At 35.9% G+C, this 15,669-nt stretch overlaps 1 protein-coding gene across 4 annotated transcripts in view; it reads right to left on the reverse strand.

Moving 5' to 3' along the window:
• The window catches only part of DNAJC13 (DnaJ (Hsp40) homolog, subfamily C, member 13), a 113,947-nt gene that overhangs the window by 68,222 nt on the left and 30,056 nt on the right, over positions 1 to 15,669 (reverse strand). For all 4 annotated transcript variants that reach the window (XR_313441.2, XM_014537526.1, XM_005863580.2 and 1 more), the window contains 11 exons: positions 13,713 to 13,913; positions 11,030 to 11,236; positions 10,844 to 10,939; positions 10,373 to 10,464; positions 7,119 to 7,285; positions 6,931 to 7,010; positions 6,678 to 6,847; positions 5,896 to 5,995; positions 3,676 to 3,783; positions 2,569 to 2,724; positions 1,694 to 1,750 (listed from right to left, as the gene is read on the reverse strand). Coding sequence is in view for 3 of the 4 variants with exons in the window: in XM_014537526.1 (XP_014393012.1) it covers positions 1,694 to 1,750; positions 2,569 to 2,724; positions 3,676 to 3,783; positions 5,896 to 5,995; positions 6,678 to 6,847; positions 6,931 to 7,010; positions 7,119 to 7,285; positions 10,373 to 10,464; positions 10,844 to 10,939; positions 11,030 to 11,236; positions 13,713 to 13,913 (1,434 nt within the window). In the remaining variant the exon portion in view is untranslated. The remainder of the gene's footprint in view (positions 1 to 1,693; positions 1,751 to 2,568; positions 2,725 to 3,675; positions 3,784 to 5,895; positions 5,996 to 6,677; positions 6,848 to 6,930; positions 7,011 to 7,118; positions 7,286 to 10,372; positions 10,465 to 10,843; positions 10,940 to 11,029; positions 11,237 to 13,712; positions 13,914 to 15,669) is intronic.

Here is a 15,669-nt window from a genome sequence, read left to right on the forward strand (position 1 = left end):
AGAGGTAACTATGAAAGGCATCTTTCTATGAAAGGCATCTGCAAGCCTGGCTTGTTTTTGTTATTAACAACATAGTCATTCTCATTGGAAATACATTTCTTTCTTTTTTTAAAGAATTATGTGATATAGGTGCAATTCTTTTTATTCTGATTTTGCTTTACTTATATGGACTCACTTTGGCAACAGGACAGATAGGACTACTAATCAAAGGTAATCATAGAATTATAAGTTAAACAAGCAGTTTTATATTGAAGGCAATCTGTTGAAAAGTAAAAATGCTCACGTTACTTAAAAAGGTACAAGTACGTAGTACAACTGAATATGTGGTATGTATATAAATATACATACAGTATGACTATATACATATATCATTTGGAAAATAACCATGTAGCATATATGCAAATATATGCATCATATATGTATGTACATACATCATTTAGAACAGTATAGAGTCTTAGAGGAAATTTACCAAAATGCTAATAGTAGTTATCTCTGGATGCTAAAAATACAGGTGATTTATTTTTATTTGTTCCTTGTATTTTTTCTGAACATCCTAATGTTTCTTCAAAAATCATATACCGCTTTTCCAATCAGGAAAAAAATATTTTAAGATACTTGCCAAGATTTCAGTGTAAATAAACAGACATCAGCTCTGTCACTGGCTATGACTCTGACATGTGTGGCTTGTACTGAAGCCAAAGTAGACATTTTGATTATACCTGGCACTCAACAAATATTTCTGTATGAATGTCAATATAGTGGTGGAGTAGGGTCAGGAATATACTTCCATTTAGTCTCTTGATCCTAACTGCCCTGGGCTACTTACGTTGGAAGCTAAAAGAGCATAGGACCAATTAGCTAGAGAGGGAAAATTAGCCAGTAGTTGAATATTCACAATAAAAATGCAAATAAACATCAATTTTCCACCAGTTTAATATCTTTACATAATTTTTTAACAGCTACTTGAGTATGTTAGTTCTGTGCTTATTATTTAGCTACATGTTATATTTATGAGATATAATCCATGAGTTTTTTTATAAAAGGGGCAAAACACCCTTACATTTATCCAAATTACTACAGCTCAACAAAAGAATAGATTTAGACTGATGTCACTTTAAACAACAGTATGCAAGCAGACATTCATAGCTATGATCTCAATTTCTAAAGATCATAGAAGGTTAAAGTGACTGCACTGGAGAAATAATATCCTGTGTCTGACAATGTCATGTCTCTTAGAGGTTAATTACAAATGCACTTTAGCATGAGGAACTAACTTTTGTTACCATTCTTATTTGATGCCATTTTGCTATAAACTAACCCCATTAATAGATTTCTATGTAAGCTCAGTACACGTAAAGATTTCAAAACCATCACCACCAACTCTCAAAAAAAAAAGGAGGAATTTGAATTTTTAATTCTTTAAAAATAAAATAATGTAGAACAGAAATACATATATTTTTTAAAGAAAGCTTTATTTGTTCTAAACCCACTGAAGAATTTGAAACTTTTAGTTTATTATTGGGAATTGTGCCTGCAACTGTTTTAAACTAATTTCCGAATAGAGATTTAAAATTACTTTCCTTATACAGAAAAATTCATGTTTCCATAAGATTTAAAGGTAATTTTGTCATCTTCAATTAAAATAGTGATTCAACATTCAGGTAAGTTTAAAATTTCAAAACTATTCTCTTACCTCTATTATTGCCTTCATAACCAATCCAGCTCCCTTTATAATTGCCATGGAAGGATGCTTTGTAACAGGGGGAAAAAACATCACAGAATGAAATATTTTTATTCAAACACACAGGAGTGGGAAAAAGTAGGTTTACAGTTGTAATACAAATAAATAGTACAATAATTAATAAATAAAATGAACTTTCACAGTCACAACTGTAAACCTACTTTTGCCCACCCCTGTATTAGTTTTTGCTCTTAAGGGAGATACATAATTTTATAAAGATATAAGCCATAAAATTAGTAAAGGTATTCTTACAATATAGACCCTTACAGATACTAAAAACATTTGAGTTTACATTCATAGGAAATAGTTAACACTTATTTGAATAACAGTACGTATTATACTTATTTGAATGATAAATGTCAAATAATAATACTAAAATAGAGATTGATATTAATAAATATAAGTTATTAGAAAAATTATCACAAACTTATACACACACACACATATATATATATACATAAAAATACTACAGTAGCATATGAAGTAATAAATACTTTCAATTGTTTATGAACAGCCCTGCTAACAGTCATGTTATTATTTGAGAATTTGTAAAGAAAAGAGAACTTTGGGCCTACCATAGAAAAAAATGAGTTTTTCAAAACTCCTAATATGCAAAAGATGGGCAAATAGTGATCAAAAGCCATCAACAGAGCTCTACATAAAATACCAAGAAATCAGTGGAATCATGTCCTAACATGATAATGTAATAAGCTACATTTATTTATCGATATTACTATATAAACACACATGTATTATTTTAAAAACTGACCCCAAAATGGGGTTCTCTTAAGATTAGTTGATCTGATAAGAAAAGTATCAGCTCTCACCTGAAAGAGTTTAAAGAGGGTTCTTCCATTAGATGCTACCATTTCTAAAAGCATATCAAACTGCTGCCCTTCAGTTGTCTCACTATATGGAGCACAGAGGGCAAAAGTAAGGAAGTCCAAGAGTGAACTAATAACTAGGGCACCAGTCCCATGATCCTGAAACAAAGTAACATATTGCTTTGACTATGACAGATAACTTCATTCAAAACTTAGCAGTAATGTTTCTTACTGTTATTCTATATGTCAGAAGTAAACATTTAATTTCTCAACAAGCGGTTCAAAATTTGAAGTAGTACTTGTTTTAATAATGTAGCAAATCCATTGCTTACCATATCTCAAAAGGAAATAAACTTCAGTAAAATTCCAAGAGAATAATGAAGACTCCTCAAACATGTATAAGTTATTGTGAATTTGTATTAAAAGCAATCTCTGCCCAGCCAGTGTGGCTCAGTGGTTGAATGTCAACCTATGAACCAGGTGGCTACGATTCTATTTCCAGTCAGGGCACATGCCCAGGCTAGAGGCTTGATCCCCGGAGGGGGTGTACAAGAGGTGGCCAATCCATGATTCTCTGTTATCATTGATGTTTCTACCTCTCTCCCTCCTCTCCCTTCCTCTCTGAATTACACACACACACACACACACACACACACACACACACACTTACTTTAAAAACAATCTCTGACAACTCTTACAAGACTCGGGCAATTTGTTTATGTTCCTTCTAAGATGTTATAGATTGCCCATTTCCAAAACTGCTAAACAGTGACCGAGTAACAATGATCAAGCATAATTTTTTTTAGAACAGCTTATTTTATAATATTTTAAAGAAAAACACATACACCAAAAAAAAAGAAAAAATTTTGGAATATCATTGTAAATATCTAAAAGCTTTGCAACCATCCCTTCCAGACGAATGGACATAAGCCCTAAAACAGTATTGTATTATTACTGACCAAGCTGAACTGTGACCAAATACTAACCAAAGTTGGGGGCTATAATACAAACAAAAATAAAAATTTACAAAAACTGTCCATGTTGTAATTCTACAATACTTTTCAATAACATATAGTATCTCTCATTAAGATAAATTTAATTATAACTTACCACATGGGAATTAAATTTCTCCAGTAAGTTTTCCAGAAACTTCTTTGAAGAGAGAAGGGAAGCTTTGTTGAGCTGTTCTTGTCTTAAGTCATAGTCATCATGCATGGGCTATTGATTAAAAACAGTGGTAATTTATTAGCACTTCCATGATGCTGGGATCACACACAAGTCATTAATAAAGAGTATTCATTAAACAAAGAAAGAATTGATAAGACAAGGAGAAAAAAGTGATGATTTCCTTGGATCTGATGAGACTATAATATGCCCATAAAGTTACTGTGGACAGTACTACACAAGGTACTCCCTCAGAAGCCCCAGAACTCCTTCTCACAAGGCAAGTAACACCCATTCCCACTCCCCCAATTTTATAATTTAAATTTGAAATAAAACTTAGCATTGAAAAGAAAGTACTAAAAGTCACAAAAAATACTTTTTTGTCTCAAGGTGATTTTCTTTTGACTGTTGGGATGAGAGGAAAAAGATTCCAGAATGCTAGTGAGGAGTAGAAATAAAATCCTTATGCTGCTACTGACTATAGTTTACCTTGGGCAAGGTTATATTACTTTAACTCTGTCTCAATGTCCTCAGCTATAAATTGGGGATAATAGTAGTATTTGTTTCAGAGAACTATTATTAGTTAAATGAGATAATTCAAGTAAAATGCCTAGCCCAAACCTAAACTGCAATGAGGGCCAATGTGTTTGTTTCCTGCTATTGTATTTTATGTTCTAGTTACCCCACTAATTCTCTTAATGAAATTATTTAGAGTAGTAAATAAAATTCAATTTTGGGAATACAAGGTACATACACGTGATTATTACTCAATACCACTAAACTTGCCTAAGAAATAAAGTACCATATACTACATACAAAATTAGGTAAATCAAAAATTCCAGTTATACAGAACTGTTTCTCCCCCATACAAGCTGTCACCACGTTAGGTCTTTAGCTCTCAAACCTGTCTTCTTTAGCCCCTATCCTACCTTGGCATCCCTATATGGTAACCTGGTCTTCCTGCCTCTGAGTTTACTTTTTTAAAAAAATATATATTTTACTGATTCTTTACAGAGAGGAAGGGAGAGGGACAGAGAGTTAGAAACATCAATGAGAGAGAAACATCGATCAGCTGCCTCCTGCACACCCCCTACTGGGGATGTGCCCGCAACCAAGGCACATGCCCTTGACCGGAATCGAACCTGGGACCCCTCAGTCCGCAGGCCAACGTTCTCTCCACTGAGCCAAACCGGCTAGTGCCTGAGTTTACTTATAATCTACTCTCCACATGCCACCTGAGAGCTTTTTAAAATTCAAATCTGACAGATTACTGCTTCCCTGTTGAAAACTCTTTCAGTTGTTCCTTACTAAAGGATACAAATCCAGCTACTTTGATACAAAAGGTTTTTGTTTTTTATGAATTTCCACATACATCTTTAGCTGTAACTCTTAATCCCATGCATTGCCAATACATACCTTATGATCCAGCCATATTCAAACATTTGGTGCTTCTCAAACATGCCTTTGTATATGCTAATCCCTCTCACAGGAAAGCTTTCTCACAGCTGGAAAATTCCTCCCTGTCCTTCAACATTCTGATCAAGTGTCAAGTATTCCAGAAAGATTGGTCTAGAATCTTTTACCTTCTCCTCACCACAAAACTAAATTTAAGTGCTGCTTTCTAGTGATTCCATGGCCCCTACCTACTTTATATGGTACACATATCCCTTCCTTACTAGACTGTCAGCAATTTCAAAAAAGAAAGGGACTCCTTTTAAAAAAAATATATATATATATATTTATTGATTGATTTCAGAGAGGAAGGGAAAGGGGGAGAGAGATAGAAACATCAATAATGAGAGAGAATCATTGATCAGCTGCCTCCTGCACATTGCCTACTGGGGATCGAGCCCACAACCCGGGCATGAGCCCTTGGCCGGAATCGAACCGGGACCCTTCAGTCTGCAGGCCGGCGCTCTATCCACTGAGCAAACTGGCTAGAGTGAAAAGGACTCTGTTTTAAACTTCTTTGCATTTCTAGCACAATGTCTAGCTTACAGGATGTGCTAAACAAATGTTTATTTGCATAAATAAATGGCTATAAGAGCAATTTAAGAAATATAGAAACATTGAATTTCATTTGTAAAATTAAAATCGGGGTTTGTGGAAATTGAAACCGTCAGTGAACTTAAGAAAAACCAGTTTCCTATAAAAAGCACAACTTACACACATGAGGGCACACAGCATGTCAACAGCTGCATGAATCACTCCATTGTGGCTCCTCTTGAGTGCTTTTACTACCTTCACTCCCAGACGTTCCCGAAACCTTGAACAAAAAACCCCCACAAGCATATAATAGCAATACCAGAGCATTATTCTATTATTTTACTATTTAAATCTATATATATAAAAGCCTAAGCAACCAGCCAACCATTTGACCATCTGACTGGTAGCTATGACACACACTGACCAGCAGGGGGCAGACGCTCAACGGAGTAGCTGCCAAGCTGCAGTGACTTAGCAGCTGCAGTTCTCAGGTGATGAGCCCAATTCTGGGAAGTGCATCACCAGAGAATCGCCCTCTTGCAATCCTGGACCCTTTGGGGGATGTCAGGGAGCTGGTTTCGGCCTATCCCCACAGGCCAGGCCAAGGAACCCCACCGGTGCACAAATCCATGCATTGGGCCTCTAGTCTAAAATAATAAGTCATTAAGTTTCCACTGCATTACTACAGCAATGACATTTTAAGTCCCACCTATGGAATATATCAGTTTTCTTAATTTTTTTTCTTTGAGGGGGAAGATGTTTTAGAGGTTAATTAAAACAAAAGGGCATGTAATTTCCCAAATTCACTGCAACAAGAGTAAATACTCACCTTCCTTCTGAGTTCTCATGAATAAAAACTATCATATCTGGTTTAATCAGCTATAAAGAGGTGAACTGTTGATTATGTTATTTTGAATTGTTAAAATTCTCTAAAAGAAGTTTTGTTTCAGAAAACAACTTACTTTGGAAGCTGAGTAAAGGCTAGAAAACCAGCTTTGGAAGCCACGAGCCTTCTCACAGCCTGGAACTGACTCTCCAGTTCTGCATTGGAAGCAACAACATCTCCTTCTTGGGACAATAATGCTGTTATGGCATTATTGATCAGCTTTTCTTTGTTTTCTGAGAAGAGACCCTAGGTGAGAAAAGATTATTTCAAAAAAGTTTCCACACTAAAAGTTACAGACAATAAATAACTTAGGATACAATTTATCTTACATCCTGCGTTACTGCATGCAGAACGCCGCTATATGAAATATTAGCATTGAACCTGAATACAGCATCTGCAAAGTTGCCATCTGTCAGGAGATAAAAAGGTTCAGAAAGACTTAGTTTTGCATTCCTGATTCTTAAATGACTATTAAATACATGGATGGAAATGCAATTACTTTTAAATCAATACTTACTTGGAGGTGTAGCTAGGAATCTGAGATGAAGGCTCTCTACTTCCTCATCGACAGGCATGCTTAGTAACCCCCATCGCTGACCTTTATGGGTTGGTGTCATTTTCACACAAACATCTCTATTACCAGAGGCTCTTACTCCATCCAGCAAACTTGCTAATAAGGAGTCTCTAAGCAAGGTTAAAAATAAAAAGGTTTTACAATTGGTAATTAAGGGGAATTCTGATTCAGAAGGAACATAGACCCGTCAGCAGGTAAGTTGCTTGGGGGACACTGGATACAAGGAGAAATACAGGGGCTTTAGGAGTTTGGAGTTCCAATACTAGCCTCTTCACTTTGCTGTCATATACAGTGGGGCCTTGACTTACGAGTGTCCCGACTAACAAGTTTTTCGAGATACGAGCTGTCTCTCGGCCGATTTTTTGCTTTGAGTTGCGAGCTAAAATCCGGGTTACGAATCAGCTTCAGATACCCCACCACTAGTTGGTGCAGCGAACGTCACAGTGAATGCCACATCAGCCCAGCATCACGTGTCTCACTCGTTCACTTTATGATTTGACATACAAGTAATTTGAGTTACAAGCTCCATCACAGAACGAATTAAACTCGTAAGTCAAGGCCCCACTGTACATTGTACAAGTTACTTAAGCACTGTTGTAGCTTTACCATTTTTCTGGGTCTTATAATTTTTAACAATTTTACTGAGATATAACTTCCAAACCACAAAATTCACCCAATTAAAATGCACACTTTGATCATTTTTAGTAAACTTACACAGTTGTTTAATCATCACCACCATCCCGTTTTGGTACACTTCTGTCACCCCAAAAAGTTTCCTTGTGCCCATTTGCAAAAAACTCCCTAGCCCAGGGAACTACTCTCTGCTTTCTATCTCTATGGCTTTGATTTTTCAAGAAACTCTGTTAAGGGATGAAAAGAGAAGCCGCAGGCTGGGAGAAGATGTTTACAAAAGACATATATGGTAAACGACGATTACCCAAAATATACAAGAAACTTAAAACTCAACAGTAAGAAAAACAACCCAATTAAAAAATGATCCAACGTTTTAACAGAGACATCACTAAAAATATACAGATGACAAATAAGTACATGAAAAGCTCTACATCATATCAGAAAAATGAAAATTCAACAGGTGAGATACCACTACACACCTATCAGAATGGCCAAAATCTTGAACAATGGCAACACCAAAGGCTGTCTCCTGCATGCCCCCTACTGAGGATTAAGCCTGCAACCTGAGCATATGCCCTGACTGGGAACTGAACCAGCAACCTCTAGGTGCATGGGACAATGCCCAACCAACTGAGCCACACTAGCCAGGGCTTCATTTTTCTTGGGTAGATACTTAGGAATGAAACTGTAAGGTCACATAATAAATATATGTTTAATCTTTTATAAAACTGCCCAACTATTTTTCAAAGCAGGTTTAATTTTTACATTTCACCAGCAATGTTTACAAGTTCCAGTTTCTCCACAACTTTGCCAACAATTGGCACTGCTGGTCTTCTTGATGTTACCCATTTTAGTGGGTATGTAGTGATTTTAATTTTTTTCCTAATAACTCAATCTTTTCATGTGTTTATTTATCCATATATCTTCTCTGATGAGGTATCTATCTGAATCTTTTGCCCATTTATTACTGTTTTTTTCTTTATGTAATATTGACTTAGAAGAGTTCTTTATATATTCTGGATGCAAGTCCCAGAGACGCAGAAACAGCGATCAGACTGTCAATCCCCAGAGGGAAAGTAGGGGAGGGTGGGGGTAAGGGGAAGAGATCAACCAAAGGACTTGTATGCATACATGGGTTGGGGGTTAATGGGGGGATAAGGACACATTTGTAATACCTTAACCAATAAAGAAATTAAAGATAAAAGAGAAAATCCAAATATTTCCTTCTGGTCTGTGGCTTGACTCTTCCTTTTCTTATTGGGCAAAGTTTTAAATTCTGACAAAGTCTAATCAACATTTTTCTTTTATGAATTGTGCTTTCAATATTATAGCTAAGAAATCTTTTCCTACTCCAAAGTCACAAAGAAATTGCTTTACTTGTTGCAGGTAAGCTTTACTGGGAATACTGGCACCTTCTTCCTAGGGCTACTATCAAAAGTAAACAATATAATGTACATAAAGCTACATGACAAACTAAGTGTTGAGATCCTTCCTCTGATTAGAACAACCACACTTTTTTCTTTCTCGGCAGTTCTCTTCCTTGAATTTAGGACAGGAAAAAATACAACCTTTTGCTTAAGATACCATTTTTGTAGACTTTAGATCAAAAGCTTTTTAAGGAAAGAAACTGGTCATACTACAGGAAGTGAAAATAATAAGGCTGTATTATAAACAGTGGCAAAATACACCAGAACTGTTTTAACTAACTTTCAACAACAGCTTTAGTCTGAATCTATTTACAACAGCATGAAAGAACTGCCTAGAAGGTAAACACTGCCAATCCCATGATAGTGGCTTAACATATAGAAAGGGAGATCCAGTCATTCACAGTAGCACAGCGTGATAAATGTGTTTGCTTTACCAATCGATGTGTGTCTCTATCTCTCTCTCTCACAGGAGTTTATGAGCTATAGCATCTCACAAGTTTTAATGTCAACAGATATGTCGGCCTATTCCAATGAAAAATTAGTAATTAGCCTAACAATACTAACTTATAAAAATCTAATTTCAAGTACAGTATTCATGTTAAAGTAACTTGCTGGTGTGATTCAAACCATTAGTGGCAGGTACAATTTTTTAAAATATACTTTAAAAGCTTAAATTTCAGAAATACACTTTATTTTCATCATTTCATTTAAAATCAAGTCACCATTTTTTTTAAAATATATTTTTATTGATTTCAGAGAGGAAGGGAGAGGGAGAGAGAAATAGAAACATCAATGATGAGAGAGAATCATTGATCGGCTGCCTCCTGCACACCCACACTGGGGATCGAGCCCGCAACCGGGCATATGCCCTGACCGGGAATCGAACCAGTGACCTCTTGGTTCCTGGGTCGACGCTCAACTGCTGAGCCACACCCGGCTGGGCTCAAGTCACCATTTTTATTCTCTTTAGAAATTTGCAAACTAAATGGTCATTTTAAATATACAACAAAATAATGTTATCTTTTTCTAAATCGCATGGAAGTTCTGGATACAAATCTTTGTTTTTCCTCTATGATGAAGCATTTTGCATTGCACATACTAGAATCTCAAAAGCTTGATGAATTTTTTAAAAAATACCTCTCTGTTGAAGAATATTTCCGTATTTGCCCTTTTATAAATTCAATGGTAAAGAGTTGTGGATTTTCTGAGTCACAAACCAATGCAAATACCTAATGAAAACAAAAAAAAAAATTCAAAAGAAGATGTTTAATTTTCTGATATTTTGTTATAAAACCACACATCATTTTTACAAAAATCACTATTTTAAAATGTGGCTTGTTTACAATATCAGAATTTAAGAGCTGCTTGCTTAAATATCAAATTTTCATACAATTATCAAATAAATAATTTAATTAAAATTCACTGTATACGTTGAAAATAAATTTTGAAATATTTGTTGTTCTAAAGATCAATAAATAATGTAAAGAATTAACTACAGATTATTCCTGTTTCCCATTCTTTAAGCATGGAAAGAGTATTAAAATAGAAACGTACTCTAATTTATCAATGGGAAGAAATGTCATTTAAGCTAATATTGATGAAACTTACTTCTCCTAAAGGCTTCAATGTTGCAATATTATAAGTTGCTGGGTCACGTTCCACTAAACATGTTTCTGTGAGCGCCAGCAGTCTTTTTACAGGTTCCTTCAAACAAAATTGAGAGACATTAAAGTTATTGAAGAAAAATACTAAAATCAGATGAACAAATTTTTGCTTTTAACACATAGGTCTTACCAAATGTCTAGGTGATATTTTTTGGACTACAAACTCTGCTAAAGATGTGATGGCTTCATCAGTGCTGTATTTTCCAAAGCGCAGATTCAAATATTGCTCAAATTCTAAAGGTTCTTTTCTGATCCGCAATGAAATACCTATGTAATTGCCAGCATGATCTATTGCACTCTTGATAATTTCTTCTCTTTGCTCTGATGCAAATAAATGCTGCACAAATTTTGAAATTTAAAAAGTCAGGGTTGAAATAACTAAAATATAATCATATTGAATCAACTCATAGGAAAGAGACTGAAGTAGCAATTCTAAAGGGAAAAAAGGTAGAACATCTTATCAGAAATAAATAAGCAGTGTGTTGTGTATGAAACATTATTACTAAATTAAAACCACAAAGTTTGGCATATAGTCTTACAAATAACTCAATGCATGGAAATTGTAACTACTCGGAGTGTGATTCATCACTATGTGGACAACAGCACTCAAAAGAGTCCCCAGGGACCCCAGCTAAATCCAGTGGGGTTGGTGGGTACTATACGGGCAGGATTTCAGTTTCAACTAAGGTAGTTCTGATTTAATGTTTTCATATAGTGGGCTTTCTTGAAAGATTACCTTAAAGAACATTTAAATGTTTACAAGTCACTGGCCTATGTATATTACAAACCAACCTCTAGGAGTGTATTTACAAAGGTCAAGAATAAGGTATTTCTACTTGCATTTGGTGCCTGGAGGCTAGAAACACTAAATGTCCTGAAAAGGGTGTAGAGTCCCACTCAAGAAAATGGATGGTCCTGCCCTGAATGCCAATAGCTCTATTGCAGAGAAACATGGGATCAGATTATGTTTTAAAAACAGATTTTATTCCCAACACCTTATCACAGTCACTATGGATATAGAAGGTACCAGATAAAGATTTGTTGAATGTATCAGTCCTACTCTTTTAACTGTAGTGAACTGACTCATTTTAGCTACTCTTTTAAAAGGGAGAGTATGCTTAAAAAGTGGGATGATTAATTAGCCCGGCCAGTGTTGCTCAGTGGTTAAGTGTCAACCTATGAACCAGAAGGTCACGGTTCGATTCCCGATCAGGCACATGCCTCGGTTTTGGGCTTGATCTCCAGTAGGGCACATGCAGGAGGCAGCCGATCAATGATTCTCTCACATCACTGATGTTTCTATCTCTGTCCCTCTCCCTTCCTCTCTGAAATCAATAAAAATATATTAAATAAAAAAAGAAAGTGGATGATTACAATTAAAACTGCTTGATCCCACTAGGCAATAAAAAATGTTGGCAACTGAGGAGTATTATAATTCTTATCCTTAATGTTTATTGTATGCATTTGTAAAGCTTGGTTGAAGAGGTTATCCTGTTAAGGTCTGCAAGGCCATAGTCTATAATTAGGTATGTTTTCCACCAAGGGGTTAATCATTATAAACTTCCACTGCCCTAAGAAGAGACAAGCCTTTTGACAGCACTACCACATCAGACTTTAGGCTGCTTTAAGGTGGGGAAGGGAACTGATTTCGTCTTTTGGGTCTGGATTCAGAGGTAACAATATGTCCAAAAGTATATTCCTGGACTAGGGACACTAGGATAGTACTCATCACCTGAATAAACAGTGAAATATAGGATGGAAAAAGGCTATAGCTCTGAAGAGCTAACATATTTGGCAATCAAATTGTTTGCCTCTCTCCTTCATTCTTTTTACTACCCTTTTGCTACCCTCTAGCCTCTTATGTATTTAAAAGTTCCAGGATTGCCCTGGGCTCTGCTAGCCAGGTAAGGATAATTTAGGTGCAGAGCACTAAATCTTGGGAGGGGGGAGATGGAGAAAGGTATTGGAGGGATAAATGGTGATGGACAGAGACTTGACTCGGGGTGGTAAACACAATACAGTGTATAGATGATGTATTGTAGATTGTGCACCTGAAATCAGTATAATTTTATTAACCAGTGTCACCCGATAAATTCAATAGAAAAAGAAAAAGAACATTAAATCTTGGAGTACTGTTCTCAGGCCATGTAGCTCCAGAAATTAAAATTCTCAAGAGAAAGGATTCTTGAGAGTAAGTTCAAATGAACCTCTTCATGTGGACATTCTCTACTGCTCATCTTTGAGATGTGGGGTTTCAATGAGGAAGGCAGGATGTTGGTCATCATCTATAGCTCAGCTTCTAATACTGATAAACAGGATCTCAGCATCTTAAATGGCTTCTGCTGTCTCCCACAATTCATATATAATTCATAATTCTAAGATAAATATATGCAAAAATTCCAAATCTGAAGTTTTAATGACTATCCAGATTTCAGATTACAAACAGCTGTGCAAAGGAAAAAAGACTATAAAAACAAGAGATTTTAAATTACTTTTCAAAGAATAGACACTTGCTGGTAAGACGTTAATACTAATTAATAATAGTAATAATTCTAACCTACCATTTATTGAATATGAAGCTATACACTGTGCTAGTAAGTATCTTACATAAATTATCTCACTTCAACTTCAACATCAAAAAAACAACAGCCCTAGCTGGTATGGCTCAAGCTCTTTGGTATCAAAGCCTGAACTCTTAATACCATATTTAATCCCAAAGGACTCAAATGAAATTTCAAAATAAAGTGGAAAAACCCTGTTTTCCTTCAAATGCTCATATCCCTTTTTAAATGACTTTTTAAAAGACAACTTACCAATCTACTAAATCCTCCATAAATTATACAGAACCCTCCTTGACAGTCAGAGAGATCCACAAAGCCTTCAATATTTCTGTAGTCATAGGAACAGAGAACTCTGTTAGTTGCAGGATTGATTTGGTCAATGCCTCCAGGAGTTACTTCCAAAATGACAGGTTTTCTTGTATCACTCCAATGATGCTTATAACAGTTATATCTCTAGAGAAAAATAATATTTATTTTAGGTTCATGTATACACTAAACATAAAATAAGGTTACATTTAATGTACCAGTCATAGCTGAAACCACCAGAAATCTAAACAATACTATAAATATTTAGAGCTACTACCCAAATTGTTATCAACATTAATTTTAGCTATTTGGAAGTTTGTGTTTACTTCATTAAGAATGTTCACTCTAGCCCTAGCCGGTTTGGCTCAGTGGATAGAGCATCAGCCTACAGACTGAAGGGACCCAGGTTCAATTCTGGTCAAGGGCACATGCCCAGGTTGCGGGCTCAATTCCTAGTAGGGATGTGCAGGAGATGTTCTCTCTCATCATTGATGTTTCTATTACTCTTTACCTCTCCCTTCCTCTCTGAAATCCATAAAAATATATTTTTTTAAAAAGGAATGTTCACTCTACTGTAAGAAAATATGTCCTTATTAAATTAACAAAGTTTTGGGTTATAATATTTTGTAAAACAATTTTACTAGTAAGTCACTCTTATGCAAATCTGTAAAAAGTAAACAAAGGAAATTTTAAATAGAAATGTTATTCTAAAATATTTTATTGAGGAAAAATTTCAACTTTTGTTGTTGGATTCTTGTATTTAAGTTAGTATATGGAAAAGAGCTAAGTCACATTTTGGGAAAGGGATTGTATTCAATTTAAACAACCTGAGCTAGTTCAGTCTATTAATATAGATTTTCTTTCTACATGCACAGAAAAAGCTGGAGCATCAGTCTGACCTTAAGCTTTTCTAATCACACCAATGGGAAGTTATCTTTAGAAGTTTGATCTCATTAGCAAGTATAATTCCATTTAGACTATAACATTCTTTCGTAAGTTGAAGTACCTAGTATTAGAAATTATCAAAATGGTCAACATCCACTTACCACCCAGTTTAAATTATTAAAAAGAAAAAAAAATGTTTAGTTGAGGCTGCTAATCAAAATTTATGATACATAAAAAATTATTTAAAATACAGGCAAAATCAGGAAGAGAATATAAGGATAACAAATTGTTAGATGTGAAATGAATATCCCCTTGCCCACCCAAAAAGTCCAGTTTCCTATCCGTCAATATGGTCAATTACATGACTCAAGGCAAAAATAAATTGGTTGCTCAAAAGTACAACTATTTCTAATACTGAAATACTGAAATAGGAGAGAAATTATCTTGTCAGTGTTCAAAAAAGAGAGTAAGGCATTACATAATAAACACCTCCACTAACATCCCATCACTAAACCCCATAATGAGGTTCATAGGATCATAGCACATCAAGTCACCTCAGCATTACTGGTTAATGTCATTATACGCATTATCTACACTAATAAAAGAGAAACATGGTAATTAGCGTACGACCGCTACCCTTTTCATTGGCTAATCAGTGAGTATATGCAAATTAACTGACAACCAAGATGGCGGCTAATTTGCATATGTTGGCTCCAAGCCACAGACTGAGGCTTTAGGCCTGGGTAAGGGAGGAGCCAGCCAGCGGTCATTGAGCCAGCAATGGTTGATGGCGGTGATGGCAGGGGGAACCGGGGTGGAGCCAGCCAGCGATCATAGATGGCGGCGGCGAGGGGAGCTGGGGGTGCCCCGGTCCAGGCCTAAACCCTCGAGCAGAGGCTTTAGGCTTGGGCCCGGGAGGAGCCAGCCAGCGATCTTCCGCGGAGGCGGCGGCAGCGGCAAGCTGGGGGTGCCCCGGCCCAGGCCTAAAACCTCGGCATGAGGCTTGAGGAACGAGCCA

Source organism: Myotis brandtii, unplaced genomic scaffold, assembly GCF_000412655.1.
Source record: "Myotis brandtii unplaced genomic scaffold, ASM41265v1 scaffold18, whole genome shotgun sequence".
Taxonomy (NCBI): Eukaryota; Metazoa; Chordata; class Mammalia; order Chiroptera; family Vespertilionidae; genus Myotis; species Myotis brandtii.